Source organism: Peromyscus maniculatus, chromosome 16 (genome assembly GCF_049852395.1).
Source record: "Peromyscus maniculatus bairdii isolate BWxNUB_F1_BW_parent chromosome 16, HU_Pman_BW_mat_3.1, whole genome shotgun sequence".
In the NCBI taxonomy this organism is placed as follows: Eukaryota; Metazoa; Chordata; class Mammalia; order Rodentia; family Cricetidae; genus Peromyscus; species Peromyscus maniculatus.
In genome coordinates, this window is record NC_134867.1 from 60,673,935 (window position 1) to 60,692,172 (window position 18,238).

Consider the following 18,238-nt stretch of genomic DNA (forward strand, 5'->3'; position numbering starts at 1 on the left):
AGGTATGCCAAACCCTAAGCAAAGAGGGCTGTGAGCCGGACCAGAACACCCACCCCTACTGTTCCTGGCAGGAGGCAGCCTGACTCCAGTTTATACATTAGCAGAGCCCCACCCCTTATCTAGAGAAAAAGTGACTTCTGCTACATAACCTGAGTCATCTGTGCCCCGCTTCCCCTATCGTCACCATGTAGCTCAGATCACATATTGACTAAGCCTGCTTCCTCACAGTGCAGGACCTCCTTTCCTTTGGAAACCTTTAAGAATAGGTACCTTGCTTTGTCAGGCAAAATAAAGCTTGCTTTGGACCCCTGCAGCACTTCTTGCAGTGGTATTTGGTAAATCTTCCTTGAAGGATGCTTCGTTTTAGAAACCTCTCTTTCCCCCTCCCTCTCCCAAACCTAACAACCCAGAGAGCAATTAAAAATGAACACGTGGGCCTCAGTCAGGAAGTGTGTATTTAAAATCTAAAGCAAAGTGTGCCTCAAACATGCTTTAGTTTTCTTGGCCGACAGGGTATAAATAGCCCTACTTCCTTTCCAAGTGAAGCTATGACAAAGGTCTGCAGCCTGGGAAGAGAAAGCATGCACCACATTTCCCGAAACACCCGAGGCTGTAGCGTGAGCCATACACCTGTCCGGTCCGTGCCGTTGCCCACGTCTAAGCGCCTCGGCGGCTACACTCTGCCAGCCATGGCTCAGGAGCTTTGCAGCCACTAATGTGCTCTGATCTCAACCCTGGGACGAGCTTCCAGGGGGATGCCCTCAGGACTGAGGGAAAACAGTTGACAGCAGCCCATAAAAGGCCCACAGGGGAGAGGGGCACACGGTGCAGGTGGTGGGCGAGGCTTCTTCATCAGCACAGGACACTAATGGGTATGTGGCCTCCTGTTAGCCACACAATGCCTTGTAGTCACCATTGACAGTTTGCTTTTAGACTTCCGGTTGTGTGCTCCCATTTTCCGTGACAACTGAGAGGAGAAAAGAAACACACATAAAGCCAGCACCCGACGCACTAACAAAATGTATAAAATACAACTGGGAATGAAACCTCTGAATAATAGTGCAGTGCGCACATCACAACTCAGTGACCAGGACTACTACTGGAAATGGCAGTCTGCTGGGAAAGCAGTTTGGTAAAAAAATCCAGTTGAACACTTAAAAAAGCTGGTGAATCCGTTATTTAAGTATATATACATAGGTAGTGATGCTATAAAAAAGGTAATAGGATGGTTCCAAGCAGAAAGAAGGCAGATATGACTGGGCAGGTCACATGGAGACCATTGAGCTACAGGCAATGTCCCTACTCTTGGTCTGGGTGTGGCTGCTGAAGCTTCCTATCACCATCTGTGTTCTTCACTACACAGACATGTGTGTTTGAGGCATGTACACAGCATGTGGCTTGCCATATATTTCAGACTATATAAATGATTGGCACAAAGGTCAGTTAATAACCATTGACTGCTGTCGTAATTTTTCTGGCCTCAGAAGAGTTCTCTCTACACTGATAATGTCCAATGCAGAGATTCAAAGTTGAGCCTAATCACAAGGCAGTGCAGAGGAGTTTGAACACAGGTTAATAGACAGAAGGAGAGCACCCAATAACTACTCCTGTGCCCACCACAAGCTCTCACAGGCATCTGTCCAGATCTCTTTGGATAAGCAATGGATTCATACCTGGAAAATGGTTTACTGTTACCCTCACACAGCCAAGCAAAATAGTTTCTTTAAGATTGCTTATTTTTAGCCAGGTGAAGTGGCACACGCTTTTTATCCCAGTACTCTGGAGGCAGAGGCAGGTCGATCTCTGTGAGCTCGAGGTCAGCCTGGACTACATAGTGAGTTTCAGGACAGCCAGGGCTATGTAGAGAGACTCAGTCTCAAAAGCAAAACAAACCAAAAAAGAATATTAATTTTAACTACTTGAGACATGAAAGAGTAGGAAAAACGAACAAAAAAGGAGTTTGGAACACAGATATTCAAGCAAATTGAGAATCATCCAGTTTCACAGAGGTACAGAGACATTGTTCCTTTGCAATGTACTAAAGACGGTACATGCCTCAAGTGAACATAAAAGTCCTCCTGGAGCATCCACAGTAGGATTTCTATAAAGGCAGCAATTGCAGAGCCAGATGGATGGTCAGATAGACAGGCCCTTGTTGATCTAGCTGAATGAGTTCTGGGACAACATCGGTTTGCCCTACATCTTTTCTTCCGGCCCTTGTCTGTGTACCAGTCACTCCTTATAATGAAGTGACTTGATGGAGTGTTGCTTCAGTTGCTGGCAGGGAGAGGAATGCAGAAAAACCAAGTGATAAAGTGTGCTTTTTGCCAGAGTCTGCATGCGTGCTGAGGCTGCTCGGCTTGCAGCCCTGTTTGCGCTTCCTCGTGGGCACACACTGGACCCCATCTCCCAAGCCACCCCTCCGGACCACAGTGCACACTGTGGACTTTACATGCATCCATGGATCTGGACTGTGCTGTAAGAAACATGGGAAGAAGTGGTATAGACCACTGTCTGGCCTCTACCTCAAATGTGTGGCTCATGGGCAGCGCTCCTATGCCAACCACCCACAGCTTAGTGGGCATTTGGAAGCTGCTGAGGATGAACCATGAGATAGCAGAAATCACTGGGGGGGTCTCTGAGGAATGCTGGGGAGTAGAGGCCCCACGGCAACCCACCATGCCAAGCCACCGAGTTTTGGGGATAGCTTTACTCACAGAAGGTAGACTAGCCCTCCTTTATACTACTCCAGGCTTCTAAGTAAAAAGAAGACCATCAAAACCGCTTCCTTTTTTGAGTAATTTAGCAGTTTTGATGGTCTAATTTCAAGGAAGCAAGAATACTGACTTCAGTTAAAGATAAGAGAAAAAGTGATGGTTTGTTGGTTGGTGAATTTCCCTAATTTTCCAATGTGGTTTTAGGAATTATATTGATTTAATTCCTTGTATATATCAAGGAGAACAACACTTAGAAGCCAGAGAACAATTCTTTGTATTACACATTGTGTTTAGCATCCTCACTGGCTGTTTGAAGCCCAGGCTTCATCTCTATAGACATCAGAAGTATATCCGCATCTCAAAAGCACCATCTGTCTCATGCAGCAACAGCTTGAGCAAAGACACTGAGGACCCTGGGAGACTGTGGAGACTGGACGTGATGGGTGGTCTTTTTTACAATATGGCTTTTTCCTCCACGGGTAACATGGTCATCCCATTGCCATTTTGGAATGGAGTCCTTGGTCCAGGGGTAGCCTTGGTAACCGAGCGAATGGACTAATACAGTGATAGCCTGGTCCACAGTAGTAGTGACAGAGCTCCTGACATTCTCTAGCAGAAGATGAAGCAGAAGGTCACAGGATTCCAGCCAACACTCCCTCCAACTCTTCACTAGGAGCAAGTGGTGATGGGAAATTCTAGAGTGTTCAGAAAGTAGGTTTACTGAAACAGGGGCTCTATCACACAGCTTTCTTGAGGTGTCATCCATGATAGGGAGGAACACAACTGTTTGGGGGTGACCTATGTTTCTGTAAATAGCCCCCTGCCCACACATAGTACATACCCCCCCAAAAAAACCCATAGGCTCACCAAGCCAGAACTTGCTGGACCCCTTACTTTGGTCTGTCATCTCTGTTCTGTCTATTGTGAAGAGATGTTTGTTTGCATCTCCACAGGAAAAGTTGACACAACAATATCCATGTCACTTTGATGGAACTGAGAAACACACTGATGTGAATGTTTCTGGAGAGGATGGATGAAGGGGAAGACGTTCTCTGAAAGTGGGGACCATCATACAATGGGGTTGGGCACCAGAGGGAATGAAGGGGAAATGGGAGGAAGTCCTACAGCAGAGCCATGCTCCCCCCCACCCCTCCCCCCTGGCCACCATGATATGAGCTGACTCACTCCAACATGCGCTCCCTGTGCAGACGAACTGTGAAGAACAAGACCCTTGCTCTGTTGCACAAATTTGAGATTAATGAATGTGAAAAAGTTCTAAACATACCACTCTGCAGAAAGGGCCTGTGGCAGAGAGAAGGCAAAGTGGCTGCTGCTGTGGCGTTTTGGCGTGAGACGGGTTTGTAAAGTCCCTGACTGTAAGAAATGCCTGCCCTCTTTTCCTCAGAGGCTGGCACTTCAGGGAGCAACAATCCTGAGGCTTTCCAGCAAAGCTCCTTGGTAAACCCTCATTCTGTTAGTTCAGGACACATAGCCTTATCTAACGAATATTCTGGGGCTTGGGCCTGGCCCCTCTTCTGAGGGTGGGCTCAGTCACATGGGGGACTGCCTGTAGCTTCCCACTTCTCAGAGCTCTAAGGCTGGCAGGTTCCGGTGGTCAGCTAGAGGCAAAGGGCCTGGAACCTCCCGCTTATCAGTGACTCTGTGATGAGCTCTGAGCACACCTCAGACAGAAAATGGGCCATAGCGTTCATTTCTTACAGGACTGACACTTCGGAAACTCAGGGAGAAATAAATCCTTCCTTGTTTCAGCTGCTTCTGGAGGGTAATTTGTCATTGTGATGAGAAGTTTGAACACATAAATTAAATGCAAAGTGGCCTGGGACCAGAAGAGCAAAAGGCAAACTGCAACAAAATAGCAACCCAGACCCCAATACAAGTGCCAATCATGGCAATGTCCAGGGCATGCCATTGGGAAGGTGGAAGCCATTCCTATGGAACCCCGAGGTCATGAGAAACCTGTATTGTTCAGGTGCAGGAAGGATGAGTCACACGTGTGTCACTCACAGTCTTCATATCATGAGTTCTAAAATAAATCAGCCCAATTCTGAAGCTCCACCAACTTAGTGAGTGCTCAGCCTTGAGAGTGCATTGAGAGAGTCCACTGACATTTCAAAGTAGCTCCCAGCATGCACTGTTAATAACTGCAGGTACGACAGAAAGATAGCAGATACAGTAGTTCCCAGCATGCAATGCTAATCACCGCAGGTGCCACAGAAAGACGGCAGATACAGGAGATCTCAGCATGCAATGCTAATCACCGCAGGAGCCACAGAAAGGCAGAGGCACTATGTGGTTCCCCTGAAAGCCCCTGTTTGTGTGTGAAAGTTTGTCACAGGGTCTAGAAACAGGCTGTTTTGCCTGTGTTTGACCATCTCATCTTTAACTCCAGGAACATTTCCCGGAAGACCTGTGCTGGCCAGCATACCAAAGACCGAGGGGCAAAGCAGACCTAGGCAGAGGCCTTTGCACCCCTTGCTGACATGGCCTTCTGTCCACATTCCTGCTGCCTGTAGTATACTAAGCGCTGGTGCCTTCCCCAAGAGCCCATCAATTATTTGTGCTCGAGTGTGGCCTGGGCATGGGAAGCTATAAAGAAAGAGCCACATGACTGAAGTGGTCACCAGGGTTTGCAAATCGGTCCCGGCAAGAAGCTAGTCAACAGAGCAGTAGCAGCACAGACGGACTTGGGCACCAGATACACAAAGGGTGAAGTCTCAGCCACATTGGCTTCCAGTGCGACAGAACCCACACTACCTGTGATGGTTAATCTTCGCTGTCTACTTGACTGCATCTACAATCACCATGGAAGCAAAGAATCACCAGGTGTGTCCAGGATGACGTTTACAGAAAGGTTTGACTAAGATATGAAGACCTATTCCCTGGGTTGGGGACCTGGACTCAATGCAAAAGAGAAGAAAGGGTAAGTATTAGCACCTCCCACTCTCTGCTTCCTGACTGCAGATGCAAAGTGACCAGTTGTCTCAGGATACTGCCTCCATGCCTTTTCACCATGATGGGCTGTCCCCTCAAACTATGGGCCAAAAATAAACTTTCCTTCCCTAAGTCGCTGTTATCAGGTATTTTGACATAGCAACAGAAAATGTAAGTCGTATACACACACCCTAGCAGGGTGACCCAATTTTGTTCCTGGGCATCAGAAAGTACTTCACATTATAATATGCATACTTATACTAGGCATAAACCATTGAGCCAGTTTAAAGAACTCATTTGCCAATGAATTGTCTCTAAAGCCAAGTCAATGAGCAGAAAGAGAAAATAGCAACACCAAGGATTCAGGTAGCACTGTCCTTAACAAAGGATCCTAGGAGGAGTGTGTAGTCTACCTTGGATGAGGTGGAGAATGAGGAACCAATACACCAGACCAGTTTTAAACCAAGAAGTAATATATGCGAAGAATGTCTCGCTTGAACAGCTGATTTTCATTCAACGAGGAAACATCTAGTGGCGTCGGAGTCTCGTTCACATGATATGGGAAAACATGTACAGAGAGCATCAAGTCAACTTTGTAAAAAGCGAACGCAACACATGATAGCAGACACTGTCCTTGAGTGAGTAGTTTTGGCGGGACATGTGGACACATACGTGAAAATACGGCTGAGGAGAGGAAGCAGCGAGCGTTTGAGTGCCCTGTGTGAGTGGAGTTTACTCACAGCTGAGTGACAGCCACGCTGCCGCTGACTGGCCCAGCTTGTGCTCATTTGCCTCATTCTTTCTCAATAGGAAGATAGACAAATAGGGGGCTTATTGCTTCTTGGCAAAGTGATAGGGGAGCCATGCTTGGGAAAGTAAGTTCTCGAGACTAGGGAGACGTTTTTTCAAATATAAAGCAAGCTTTTGAGTATCATGTTTAAATAACTGACAAAGGAAATGCAGCATTCAAAGGTGGTTAAGAGTACAGAAGGAGGGGTCGGAGCAGGGGATTTGGAGTTCGTTAGTGCCCCGCCTCACTCACTCTTAAAACAAGAAGACAAACTCCAGGGTATGTAGCTCCAAGGACCTCAACCTCATTGACATACTTAGTTCAACATGGAATTAGGTACTTTTCAAACAGGCATTTATAACACACCTAGAGTCTATATAACACAGCTCGGCCTGGTAGCTTGGCCAGGTGGAGAGTTCCTCAGCACAGGTCTTAGGTAACTCTGACAAAGAATTAACAACACTGAGGCTAATCTGTATGTATTCTTTATATAAAAAAAATAGCAGTGATCTAACCTTTCAGAGCACTGCCATGATTATCGGGGGCTGTCAATAATATGCTATGCAGAACACACCTTGCACATTCATTTAACCCATCTCTCAATCTACAAATGACTGAGAAAAAGACATGCAGAAAGGTGGAAATTAGAAAAAAGTGAAACAATGAGAAACTCTCATCTCTCAAATACATGATTAGAAAAATGTCTCCATCCTCTCCACCCTCTCAGTGGGGAGGTAGCAGAGAGCCTCTCTGCAGCTTCTGGGAGAGGAAATGGGAAACAGTGAAGAAAACACACATTCTGCCTTTGACCCCTTGACATGGCAACCCCTCCTACAAGGAACTTATTTCAGGGACACTGATAGCAATAGGAAAATCTGTGCCCACACCAGTCAACTAGTCACAAAAGTGTGTGTAATAAAAAAGAAAGAAAATGAAGTGTTCAACAATAAGGGGAAATAGTATGTGTACACAATGGAATTCAGTGATGTTATATTTTGAAGAATGGAGGGAGTATATCTTATTTAGGAGTGATCGCTATAATATAATGATGCACAGTATTGAGGGGAAAGGCAAGGTTCTGAAGAAAGTGTGCATACATAATGATCCAGCTGTCACTCAGTAAGAGGGATGATTATTAGTATTGCCAAGGGAAAAATGAACAACAGTTGCAATATTGGTGATTCCCAATAAAAATTTTGCAAGCCTGAATTCTGAACTGAAACAGTCCACGTAAACTAACATTGTAATTTTTACTTTAAACGTTCATGTTTTCTAGCTATTTTTCCAGCTAGGCTAAGACAGGGAGAAACCCAAGAGTAAGGAGCACTCTAGGGAAGCACTCAGACTCTGACCTCCTAACAGAGCCTGCCCTGGTGGGGCCAGAGCATCCACAGGAATGGCTTTTTCCAGTCCCTGTGCAAGGGTCCTAAGAAGAACGCACCACCCTGCTGTGCTGCATGAATAGAAGGTCCACTGAATCTCACTATAATTTTGTTCTTGACTTTTGTATGCCCAAACTTCTCTACAATTACAGGCTGGCATTTTAGAAATGTGAAAAAAGATAAACTACTCTCTAAACGTATCTTGAGTATGAAAAAAAGCCTTAAAACTGGTACCTAAGAAATATTTCCACAGTCTAAGATTTCCACAGAGGAGAATGATTTACCAATACGAAATTATTTCATTAATGATACTGGGGTCAGCGAGATAACTCAGCAGGTACTTGAAATCCATGCAGCCCACGTGGTGGAGAGAGAGCAATCACCCCTGAAATTGCCCCCGGGCTTCCACATGGGCACTGTGGCATGTGGCACTGCTTACATCATCCCCAAGTATATACAATGGAAAGTTGTTTGCTGATCCACAAATCATTCTCTGGGTTTTGATGCTTTTGTTAAAAAATATAGAAACATGCTATGTTTCAGCTCATTTTAATCCATATGCTGATACACATATATGTAAACTATAATAAGACTGCATTTCATGATTGGCAGATAAAAACATTGAAGAATGAGCAGTATGACTTCCAGAGTCAACACTCGATCAGCCTCTTTTGTTTGGATCTGTGTTGTCTAGAGGCACAGACAGGTTTGCTGTGATCCACACTAAAGCCCAAAAGATAAAGAAATCAAAGTTCACACTCAAGCATTGATTTGAGCCCCACAGTGTCCAAGTGTTTAGTTACAATATTCAAATCAGTGGGGGCACATTCAATCTCTTTATAATCATTACAATACATATGTAGCAAGCCAGGGACTCCAACCATGCTAAAGACACGAAAGTAACTCAAAATGCATCAGCAACTTAATAGAAGAGGTCAACGATCTAAGAAAGTCACAGAAGTAAATTACCATTATCTCAGATATGACAGTGAGTAACATTTGACACTAAAAGAACGAAAGACATCAATAAATTGGACTTGGCCAATATGATTGGTTAACAGATAAATTATAGGAAGGGATAAACATGTATAACAAATCCTAAAATCTAGTATCTAGATAGCTTAAAATTTCATTTATTATTACTGTATATGCACTTGTGTGCCATGGCTGAGTGCAGACAGGCCAGACAGGACAACTTGGAGTTGGTTCTCTTCTGACATTACGGGTTCCGGGATGGAACTCAAATCACCAGGCTTAAGCAGCAAATGCCCTTACCACTGGGCCACCTTTCCTCCTCCAGAAACTTACGGTTAAACAACCAAACAACAGGTAGCCCAGTTTAAAAATGAACAAAACAAAGGACCAAGTAGACACTGTAATGAATGTATAGACAAGAAGCACATGAGAAGATAGATACCCAACATCAAATCCTCTGGTGGAAGACTATTCTACCCAAACATCTAGATAAAACTGCTTTATATCCAGAGTAACAAATTCAGAATCTGTTAGCCAGACCCACAGACACATTTTGTATCTTGGATGAATAGTATCCAAGTTTATTTTCAATGCCTTTAAGCCAGGCATGCACATTCTACTGTAACACAGTTCCCTGGAGTTTTGTGTTGTCTGTGATTTAACTGCTCAAGTTTCTTACTAGGCAATGACCATGTTTAAACTTTCAACTCCTTGGCCAGGATTAGGCCTATCTCAGTCAGTTCATTTCAGCAGCTCTTTTGCTATTAATTAATAGTAAGAGGTAGGAAAGGTCACAGGGCTTGTCTTACCCACACACGGCAGGGAGTAGCCAAGCTGAGCGTCATGGACAAACTGCCGATCGTTGAGTCTTGTAACACAGTACAGGTGGAAGCAGTCCAAGCAGATCACATGGCGGTGGTTACACTGGAAGACCAGGACGGGGCTCCTGCACAGACAAAGAAGAAGCGGCTATTGGACCTCCAGGGTGGAGAGCATTCTTCAATACAGTTGCTTTGCACACGCTCTGTGCCAATGCTGCGGCTGTCCAACCTTGTACTCAGCCGTTCCAAGATGACACCTTAAACACTGGGGGCACTCCATGAGCTGTACAGAACACTGACTGCACTAATTTATATTTAAAATCAGTAAGTTTATCAATCACTTGCTAGAAGTCTGCCCTGATTCCCAATTAACCTGCTTACTCACCATATCCATAAAGTAGATAATGTAGATACCCCTAGTATCTACTTTCACTGACCCTTCCCTGACTACACACTGACCACACAGCATGGGGACATGTTCTTTCTCCTCATCCACTGTGCCCTCCATGCAACGGATACCATCTGTACATTACATTGATGTTCCCACAGAAGCAGGCCTTGTAAGCTTTTACATTGTCTCTTGAACTTAATTATAATAATACATAAAATAAGAACTTGCCAAAGTCAAAAGGAAAATGATCATTGCACCAAAGAAGCTATGCCCAACAACCAGTCCCATTACCCCAGCAAATAGAAAACGGGAATTTAGAAGCAAGAGTACAACCAACAGGATTTTTTTTTCTATTTTATGGATTTTGTCTGTTCGATAACCTTCATCTTATGAAAATATTCAATTTTTCAAATTGTGCCTATAAGATTAATAATAAATCAATATATACAAATCCTAAAAATTTTGGATTCCCTTATGTTGTAGCTGGAATGAAATATGCCCCCGAAGGCTCAGGTGTTTGAACACTCAGTCTCTAGTTAGTGGCACTGTTTGGGGAGGTTATGGAACCTTTAGGAGGTGGAACCTTGTTAGAGGAAATATGTCACTGTAAGTGGTCTATAAGGATATATAGCTTTGACATACTTCATGTTCTCCATCCTGCCCTTCCCATGTGCAGACAAAAATGTGACCAGCCAGCTTCTTACTTCTATGCCACGCCTTCCCTGCCATGATGGACTCTTTCCCTATGGAACTATACCCTAAAATAAACACTGTCATCCTTATGTTGTTCTTGGTCATGGTAGTCTATCACACCAATACAGAAGTAACTAATACAGTTATGAAGTCTATAAATAACTTTAAAAGAAAGTAAATCTCCTGGAAAGTCATATTATTTTGCTGGCAAATGAACCACATGTGCTTATGTGAAGAAGGGGATACACTGATTGTATTAATTTGAGATCATTCATTGAGATCATTTCAAATGTGTAATTGTCTTGCAGTCAATTTAGATAAGCCTATTGCCTATGTAAAGACAGAATACAAACACGTCCATTCACACCCAGTTATTAGCACTTACAAGATATTTTTTTTAAAGTCCTTTCCCTAGGAAAAAAATCAAGGTTAAATATTAGCATTATAGCAGATAATTTCTTAACAGCTACAAGGTTTAAATGATTCTGTTATCTCACTTATTTCAAAGAGGCCCCTAACACAGAAAGTGGAAAAGCACCTCCTGGTGTGTTAAAACACGAAGTCAGCTTACACTGAGCGTGAGTCCCTAAATGTGTCTGAGCGTGATGATGAACATCCTCCTTTCTGAACACACTGTAGCCCCTTCTGGTTTGATTCCTACCTCCAGGGCCGTGGCTAACTGCTCTGAACTTTCAACCTTTTCCCTTCCAGGGACTATAGAATACAGAATTTCTTCTCTCTAGCTACATCCACTGCACACACATGCACACGCACCAAGTGTGACCTATGTAGCAGCTACATTTCACCACTGTCTGCACAGATAAGCAGTGAGAAAGATGTCCTCAGCTATGATGGTGGTGGCACCATGGTGGCCCAAGCGTAGACTGCCAACCCACTATCATCACAAGCACACACCAGTGAGGCCGAGAGAACACGTGTAAATTTCCTGTAGACAGCAAACCTGACAGGGGAGCTTCATATGTGACTCTAGGAAGCAAATAACAATCTGTGGGCCTTGGCGAAGCTTCTGGAACCATAAACCAAATTAAAGGCTTCTTTCTCTAAGCTGTCTTGGTCATGGTGTTTTCTCACAGCAACAGAGAAGCAACTAAGACAGCAGCCCTTGTGAAAATTAGATGAGCACTCACTATGATGCTCATGAGACACCCAGAGAAGAGAGGAGAAGGGATGAAAGGGAGGAGACGCCGCAGGCTCTCCACAGGGCTGCGGGGCGATTCCAGGAGATGCTCCCAACCTTCGTTCTCTTGACTGTGGCACTCACGGAAGGCTTTCCTGTGTTCTGAATGTCTGTGTTTCCTTAGACTTCACATACTGATTGTTGTTCCTAAAGGCACCGTATTAGGAGGCCAGGTTCTAAGAAGGTGCTAGGTCGTGAGGGTAGAGACCTCATGAATGGGGTTGGTGCAGGCATGAAGGGGACCTAAGGAGTCCCCTCACTTCTTCCACCATGCAAGGTTAGAGAGGCACCGCGTAGGAAACACTAAGCATGCTCTCCACAGACACCAAGTCCTACGACCTCAGTCTTGGACCCCAAAGCCTCTAGAACTTTAAGAAATAAATTCCTATTGCTCATAAACTGCCTGGATTCAGTCTTCTGATAAGACAGTCTAAATAGACAAAGACAGTTTCTGAACCTTCTAGGGGAGTTTTAATGAGTTTAACTCTAAGGAAAGTTTGGAAAGAGAGAAACAAAGTATTAAGACTTCTTGGAGGTCATTTTCAAAATTCTGGCCTTAATTTCTTAGGAGCTGGACTGAGTAACGGGAACAAAAAGATGGGTGTGTGTAACACTTTTGAGAAGGGCCTGCCTGGACTTCTTTCTCATGGGTCTTTTGTTCCTCCTAATGTGCTTCTGTGCCCTTTGATCAAATTATATATAAATGTCACTTGATCAATCTAGAAGTGATTTTATCCCACTGAGCCAGGTTACAGAGCAGTTAATTAAAGGTTAAATAAAGTTCTCAATCTTATGTAAAAATAATTACAAACATGTTATTTGACATTACCGAGGAGTTGTTTGTAAGCAACGATTCCCTGTTTTGTTAAAGGAATGATACACCGGCCATTCTTTTATACAACGTTCAGTAAATATTCAATACCAAAGGAGATTCAGTAAAACAAAATCTGTGGCAAGCCATTCCACATGATAGCCAAAGCAGGCTCTTGCTGCATGGTGTCACCCACTTGGAAACCCTGCTGTCCAGTATCTACAAAAATGGCATCAGTGCTTTTGTATCTATCCAGCAATCTGTACACTTTACTCCAGTCTGCCTCCTGTTTCCTTTGCCATTGCCTCATCCTTCCTTCATTTCTTCACCGATCCCAGCCCTGGAGCTTCGTTCATCTGGTTAGAGCTCAGGATGTGGTTCCAGATTCTCAGCGAATGTGATGGACATTGAAAAGCAACGTGCTAGAAACTTGAAGTGATACAACAATAAGGAGGGTGTGCAAGGTCTCAAGAACACACAACCCTGTAGAGTGGCCAGGGGAAGGACATAAACAATTTTAACACAGTGCAGAACACTTGAAGTCTGATTAGAGTTGTAGAAAACCTCAGCAGGCTCATTGGCAAGCACCTCTACGATGCTTTTGAAGAATCCATCCCTAACTCCTGTCCCATTCCACATTGAATGGGCTGTTGTCAATAAAACAGGAAAACTGAACAAAAGAGCACATGACTTCATGCTCTCAGAAATATGGCTGGCTGCTGCTTGCTCTCTCCTTCATTTCAGGTTTTGAGGAAACAAGCATCCCTGGTGGTGAGGACACCCTGGCAGCCTGATGGAACATACCATGGAGCAAGCACCAGGGCCTCTTGACAACAGCCCACAGTGATTGCGCTGCCACCCACGTGAACCATCTCCAGAGTCAATCTCCCAACTCAAGGCAAGCCCAGAGGTGACTCTGCCCCTGGCTGGCATCTTGACTATGACTTTACATAATATCCACGGCAGGAATCATCTGGTCGATTCTTCTCAAATTCCTGACCCTTGGAAACTGTGCAAGACTAGATTCACTCTGTTCTTCAGCCTTTAAGCTGTGGTGTGATTTTTTTTAATGCAGCAATATCTAAGTAATATAGACCCAGAGGACAAGGCAGCCATGTTCAAGAGGTCTTAGAAGAAGGTATGAGAGAGTAAATGGCATCAGATAGAGGATCAGAATTTGAAGTCAAGGGCAGAGAGTAAGGATGCAGAATTACTGAGGACCAGGGCAGATGATGTTGCTCATTTCTCCATCTGCCCCAGACACAGTATAGTTACATACATAATTATATATGTCCATACGTAGTGTATGAAATATATAGCATAATCACCTGAAAAGCATAGTAAGTTAGGATAAAAATTTAAAAATGTAAGTATGAAATCCTTAAGGAAATAAAAATAAACACACTTTTTCTCACTTGTGGGAGAGAGTCTTTCAATCTAGCTGACACTTGACCCTTGAAAATGCATGTGTTGCTTCTATGGTCTATTCAGTGTGGGCAGCAGTCACATAGATGCTATGCCCCAGTTATCATCCTTCACATGTCTCAGCAAACTCTAAGTTCATGAAGAACGCCTGGGAATTTAGTAAAGTATTTGATTAGATCAAAAGTAATTGGAGAGGAAAAAGTGATGTCCGTCCCTAAACAACTGGATTTATCCTCTTCGCTGTCCTTTAAATCCCCTTTAGATAAAGCTGGCTCCCAAAACAACAAACAACCGAGCTATGGGGATTCTAACGCAGCTTCGTTAGTTTTCTGGACTTAGCATATCCACTAACTGCCTAAATGCACCACTGACAAAGAAATCTCTACCATGGTGCCAGTGCACTGGAAGGCTGGAGATGTCATGTTGGCACATGCGTGTGGCAGAGTTCATTATTTGAGTTAGCCAAGTGAGCAGCGCCATCCCTGGAGAGTCTCTTGATCCAAGATACTAATTGATAGATTCAACTTTCAGAAATGAAAATAATCTTCAACAGTTGAATGACCTTCAAAATTCCTTCCAGCAGCCAAGCTAAAAAGCCCAAAGAAAGTTCCTTTGCCCATTAATCTGCTTGGAAACAGAGTCCCATTAAGGTCCCGGTGGACCCGAGAAGCTCATTAACTATCCCTTCCAGTTTCTCCTGCTTCTTGATCTCATTCTGACTGGTCCACCTGGTCTGGTTTGTTGTGCACACACAAAAGGGATTGTTTTGTTACTTTGAGCTGAGTTGCAGAAGCTACGATATTTCAGTACAGATGAGGAACCTAAGGTACAAGCTCCTTGTGTCTATATTTTTCATTCGTCAATTCTGCCAACACTGTAAGACAGCCACTGAATGCCAAGTATTGCTGTCACAGGTCCATAAAAAGTGAACAATGATGGCCTGTCCCCTCAGCAAGCCACAGCCCTCAAGGGTAGAAGACAAATAAATAAATGTCTCTCAATGCAGCAAGTGTGACCAAAGGGATGTGTTGGGAGACTCCTGGCCTATCTTTGGGGTTGACAGAAGGAGCCGTGAGACTGTGCATGTCTCTGTGCAGTTGGGAGACACACAAAAATACACAGAACAAACTTGTCTTTTATAGAAAGGATGGTAGTAAAATAGTACACAAAAGGATGGGATAAAGATGTTAGGAGGGACTAAGACACTATAACCTTTCTATCATTGTACCAGTCAGCTTTCCCTTACTGTGACAAATACCCGGGATCAACTTACCAAGAAGAAAGGTTTATTCGGGATCATGTGTTTTGAGGTTTGAATCCGTGGCTGAATGGCTCTGCTGCTTCGAGCTTTTGTGGCACAATTGCACCCCTGAAGTAACATGTGATGTAGGAAGGCTGCTGGCCTCATGGCAGTCAGGGAGTGAACAGAGGGGGAAGGGAAGGAAGGGAATATCCCCATCAGGGACACCTGTCAAGTTTCCCAACTTCCTCTCATTAGCCCCACCTCCTTTCAGCAGGGCCAGGCTTCAGGCTAAGCCTTCAGCATGCGAGCCTTTGGGGAACACTCTATATCCAAGCAGAGCAGCCCCCTGCCTGAAAGTGCTTTTTCACCTTAAATCTCTGTTCAGTGATTCTATTTCCCATCGGTGACGCTGAACGTTATTAAATTCAAGAGAATTTCTGGCCTCAGCATTTGGTGGAGCGGCTGATCCCCTCCTCACTGTCTATGACACCGAGGAAACCCCCCCCCCCATTGTTAATGTGCAGTTTTGTTCCCAGGCAGCAGCATGGTTTTTACATATCCTGTGACATTTTCTCATGGCTACCCAGGGGTTTATTTAAAATTCTCCCATCAAATTAAGTTTATTGCCATTGATATTCTAACTTGCTCTGTGTGTTATCATGAAGAGAAAACAGGATAAGTTCAAGTAGCGAGTGACCATCTTTTCTATTTCAGACATTTCCCCCTGGATATTTATTTGATAAATTTGAGAGTGCCAACAAAATAGAAACTATGAAATAGTTGATGGGAGATGCAAGGGAACAAAAAGTTATGTTTTCCCGGAGTAGGCAAGTTTGGGCTTAAAAAGCCTTGGTGTAGTACAACAGGCAGAATCCCTGAAGCGTTTGGGTTGGGTCCTCATCAGCACCAAGCCGGACTCCACTTCCAACTTCATCCCTCAGCTCACCCTGATCCAATCAGCATAGTTCAGCACCCCAATACAGTCAGAACAGTTCCACACACACCCAGTCTAGTTAGAACAACTCAGTGCTCACCCAGTCCAGTCAGAACAACTCAGTGCTCATCTAGTCCATCAGAACATCTCAGTGCTCACCCAGTCCAGTCAGAACATCTCAGTGCTCACCCAGTCCATCAGAACATCTCAGTGATCACCCAGTCCAGTCAGAACATCTCAGTGATCACCCAGTCCATCAGAACATCTCAGTGATCACCCAGTCCAGTCAGATCAGCTCAGTAATCACCCAGTCCAGTCAGATCAGCTCAGTAATCACCCAGTCCAGTCAGATCAGCTCAGTAATCACCCAGTCCAGTCAAATCAGCTCAGTAATCACCCAGTCCAGTCAGATCAGCTCAGTAATCACCCAGTCCAGTCAGATCAGCTCAGTAATCACCCAGTCCAGTCAAATCAGCTCTGTAATCACCTAGTCCAGTCAGATCAGCTCAGTGCTCACCCAGTTTGGTCAGAACAACTCAGTGCTCACCCAGTCCATCAGAACAGCTCAGTGCTCACCCAGTCCAGTCAGAACAGCTCAGTGCTCATCTAGTCCAGTCAGAACAGCTCAGTAATCATCCAGTCCAGTCAGAACAGGTCAGTGCTCATCTAGTCCAGTCATAAGAGCTCAGTGCTCACCCAGTTTGGTCAGAACAGGTCAGTGGTCACTCAGTCCAGTCAGAACGGGTCAGTGCTCATCCACTCAAGTCAGCACAGCTTTGCTGCTCAGTGGCCCTTGGACAGAGTAGTCAGGCCCAGGCTCCCTATCTTTTAATCTCTGCCTCTCTCTCCTCTCCACTCACCCATCCTCTGTTCCACTGGAGGCAACTCCTGTGCATTTCCCCATCACCCCTTAACCTTATGTGTGAGATCTCTCCTCTCTTCCTTTTTTTTTTTTTTTTTTGAAAAATCTCAGTGTTGGCTCAAGTCTAATCTTTTCTGGAAGCTTGGTCCATATTCCCTCTCGACATCTACTCCTATCCTGTTGCTGAAATGCCTGCCTCTCCAAAGCACTGCTGTTATTCTTAATCTTGCTCTACTATGTCTCTACCTACCCTGTGAGCTGGCATGAGCAGCCTGCCTGAACTGCCACACGTGGCTGTAAAGCCGCCGAGTGCCTGCTCCTGAGGGAGGACAGGGAGGAGAGACCACACTGCTGCCCTGAAGGCTTGTCTGGTACCGGGATAAAAAATCAGAGGCAACTCAGCCCAGTGGGACTGAGACAGAGGATGCCTCCAAAGGGAGAGACAGGCAAGAACGCAAGAAACCAACTGAAACACGAGAAGCAAATGTGTGGAAATGCTTAATATGGAATGAAATAGATGATCATGCTATTTGTTTTCATACTGCCAAGGTCTGAGTTCCCCACAAATTAAAGTTGAGATCGAAGGGCTGGGGAGATGGCTCTTTTAGTAAAGTGCTAACCCAGGTTCAATCCCCAGAACCTACAAATAAAATATAATAAAATAAAATAAAGCTGGGAATGGGGGAACTCATTTGTAATCCCAGTAATCCCAGTTCTAGGTAGGTAGAAACAGGTAGAGTCCAGCCTGGTTTGCTTGGACAGTTATAAGTCAAGGAGAGATCCTGATTCAAAAACCCTAGGCCAATGACATCTGAGGAATGACAGCCCAGGTTGTTCTCAGGCCTCCACATGAAAACATGTATGTGTACATCTGTACATACAAAAACACTTGCACACACATGAGAGCGTGCACATACGCACACACACAAACAAAGATATTGCTTGCACAGCTTCCATAAGTCATAATGAAGGGTCTGTATTTTAGGCTTGTATAATACCTCCAGTGTGGTTGAACTGATGATATTGGGAACCTCTGTCAATAAA

The 18,238-nt window shown here is 44.5% G+C and overlaps 1 protein-coding gene across 5 annotated transcripts in view; it reads right to left on the reverse strand.

Moving 5' to 3' along the window:
• The window catches only part of Prkn (parkin RBR E3 ubiquitin protein ligase), a 1,203,648-nt gene that overhangs the window by 390,609 nt on the left and 794,801 nt on the right, over positions 1-18,238 (reverse strand). For all 5 annotated transcript variants that reach the window (XM_042262404.2, XM_042262405.2, XM_076552881.1 and 2 more), the window contains one exon: positions 9,626-9,762. In XM_042262404.2, the coding sequence (XP_042118338.1) occupies positions 9,626-9,762 (137 nt within the window). The remainder of the gene's footprint in view (positions 1-9,625; positions 9,763-18,238) is intronic.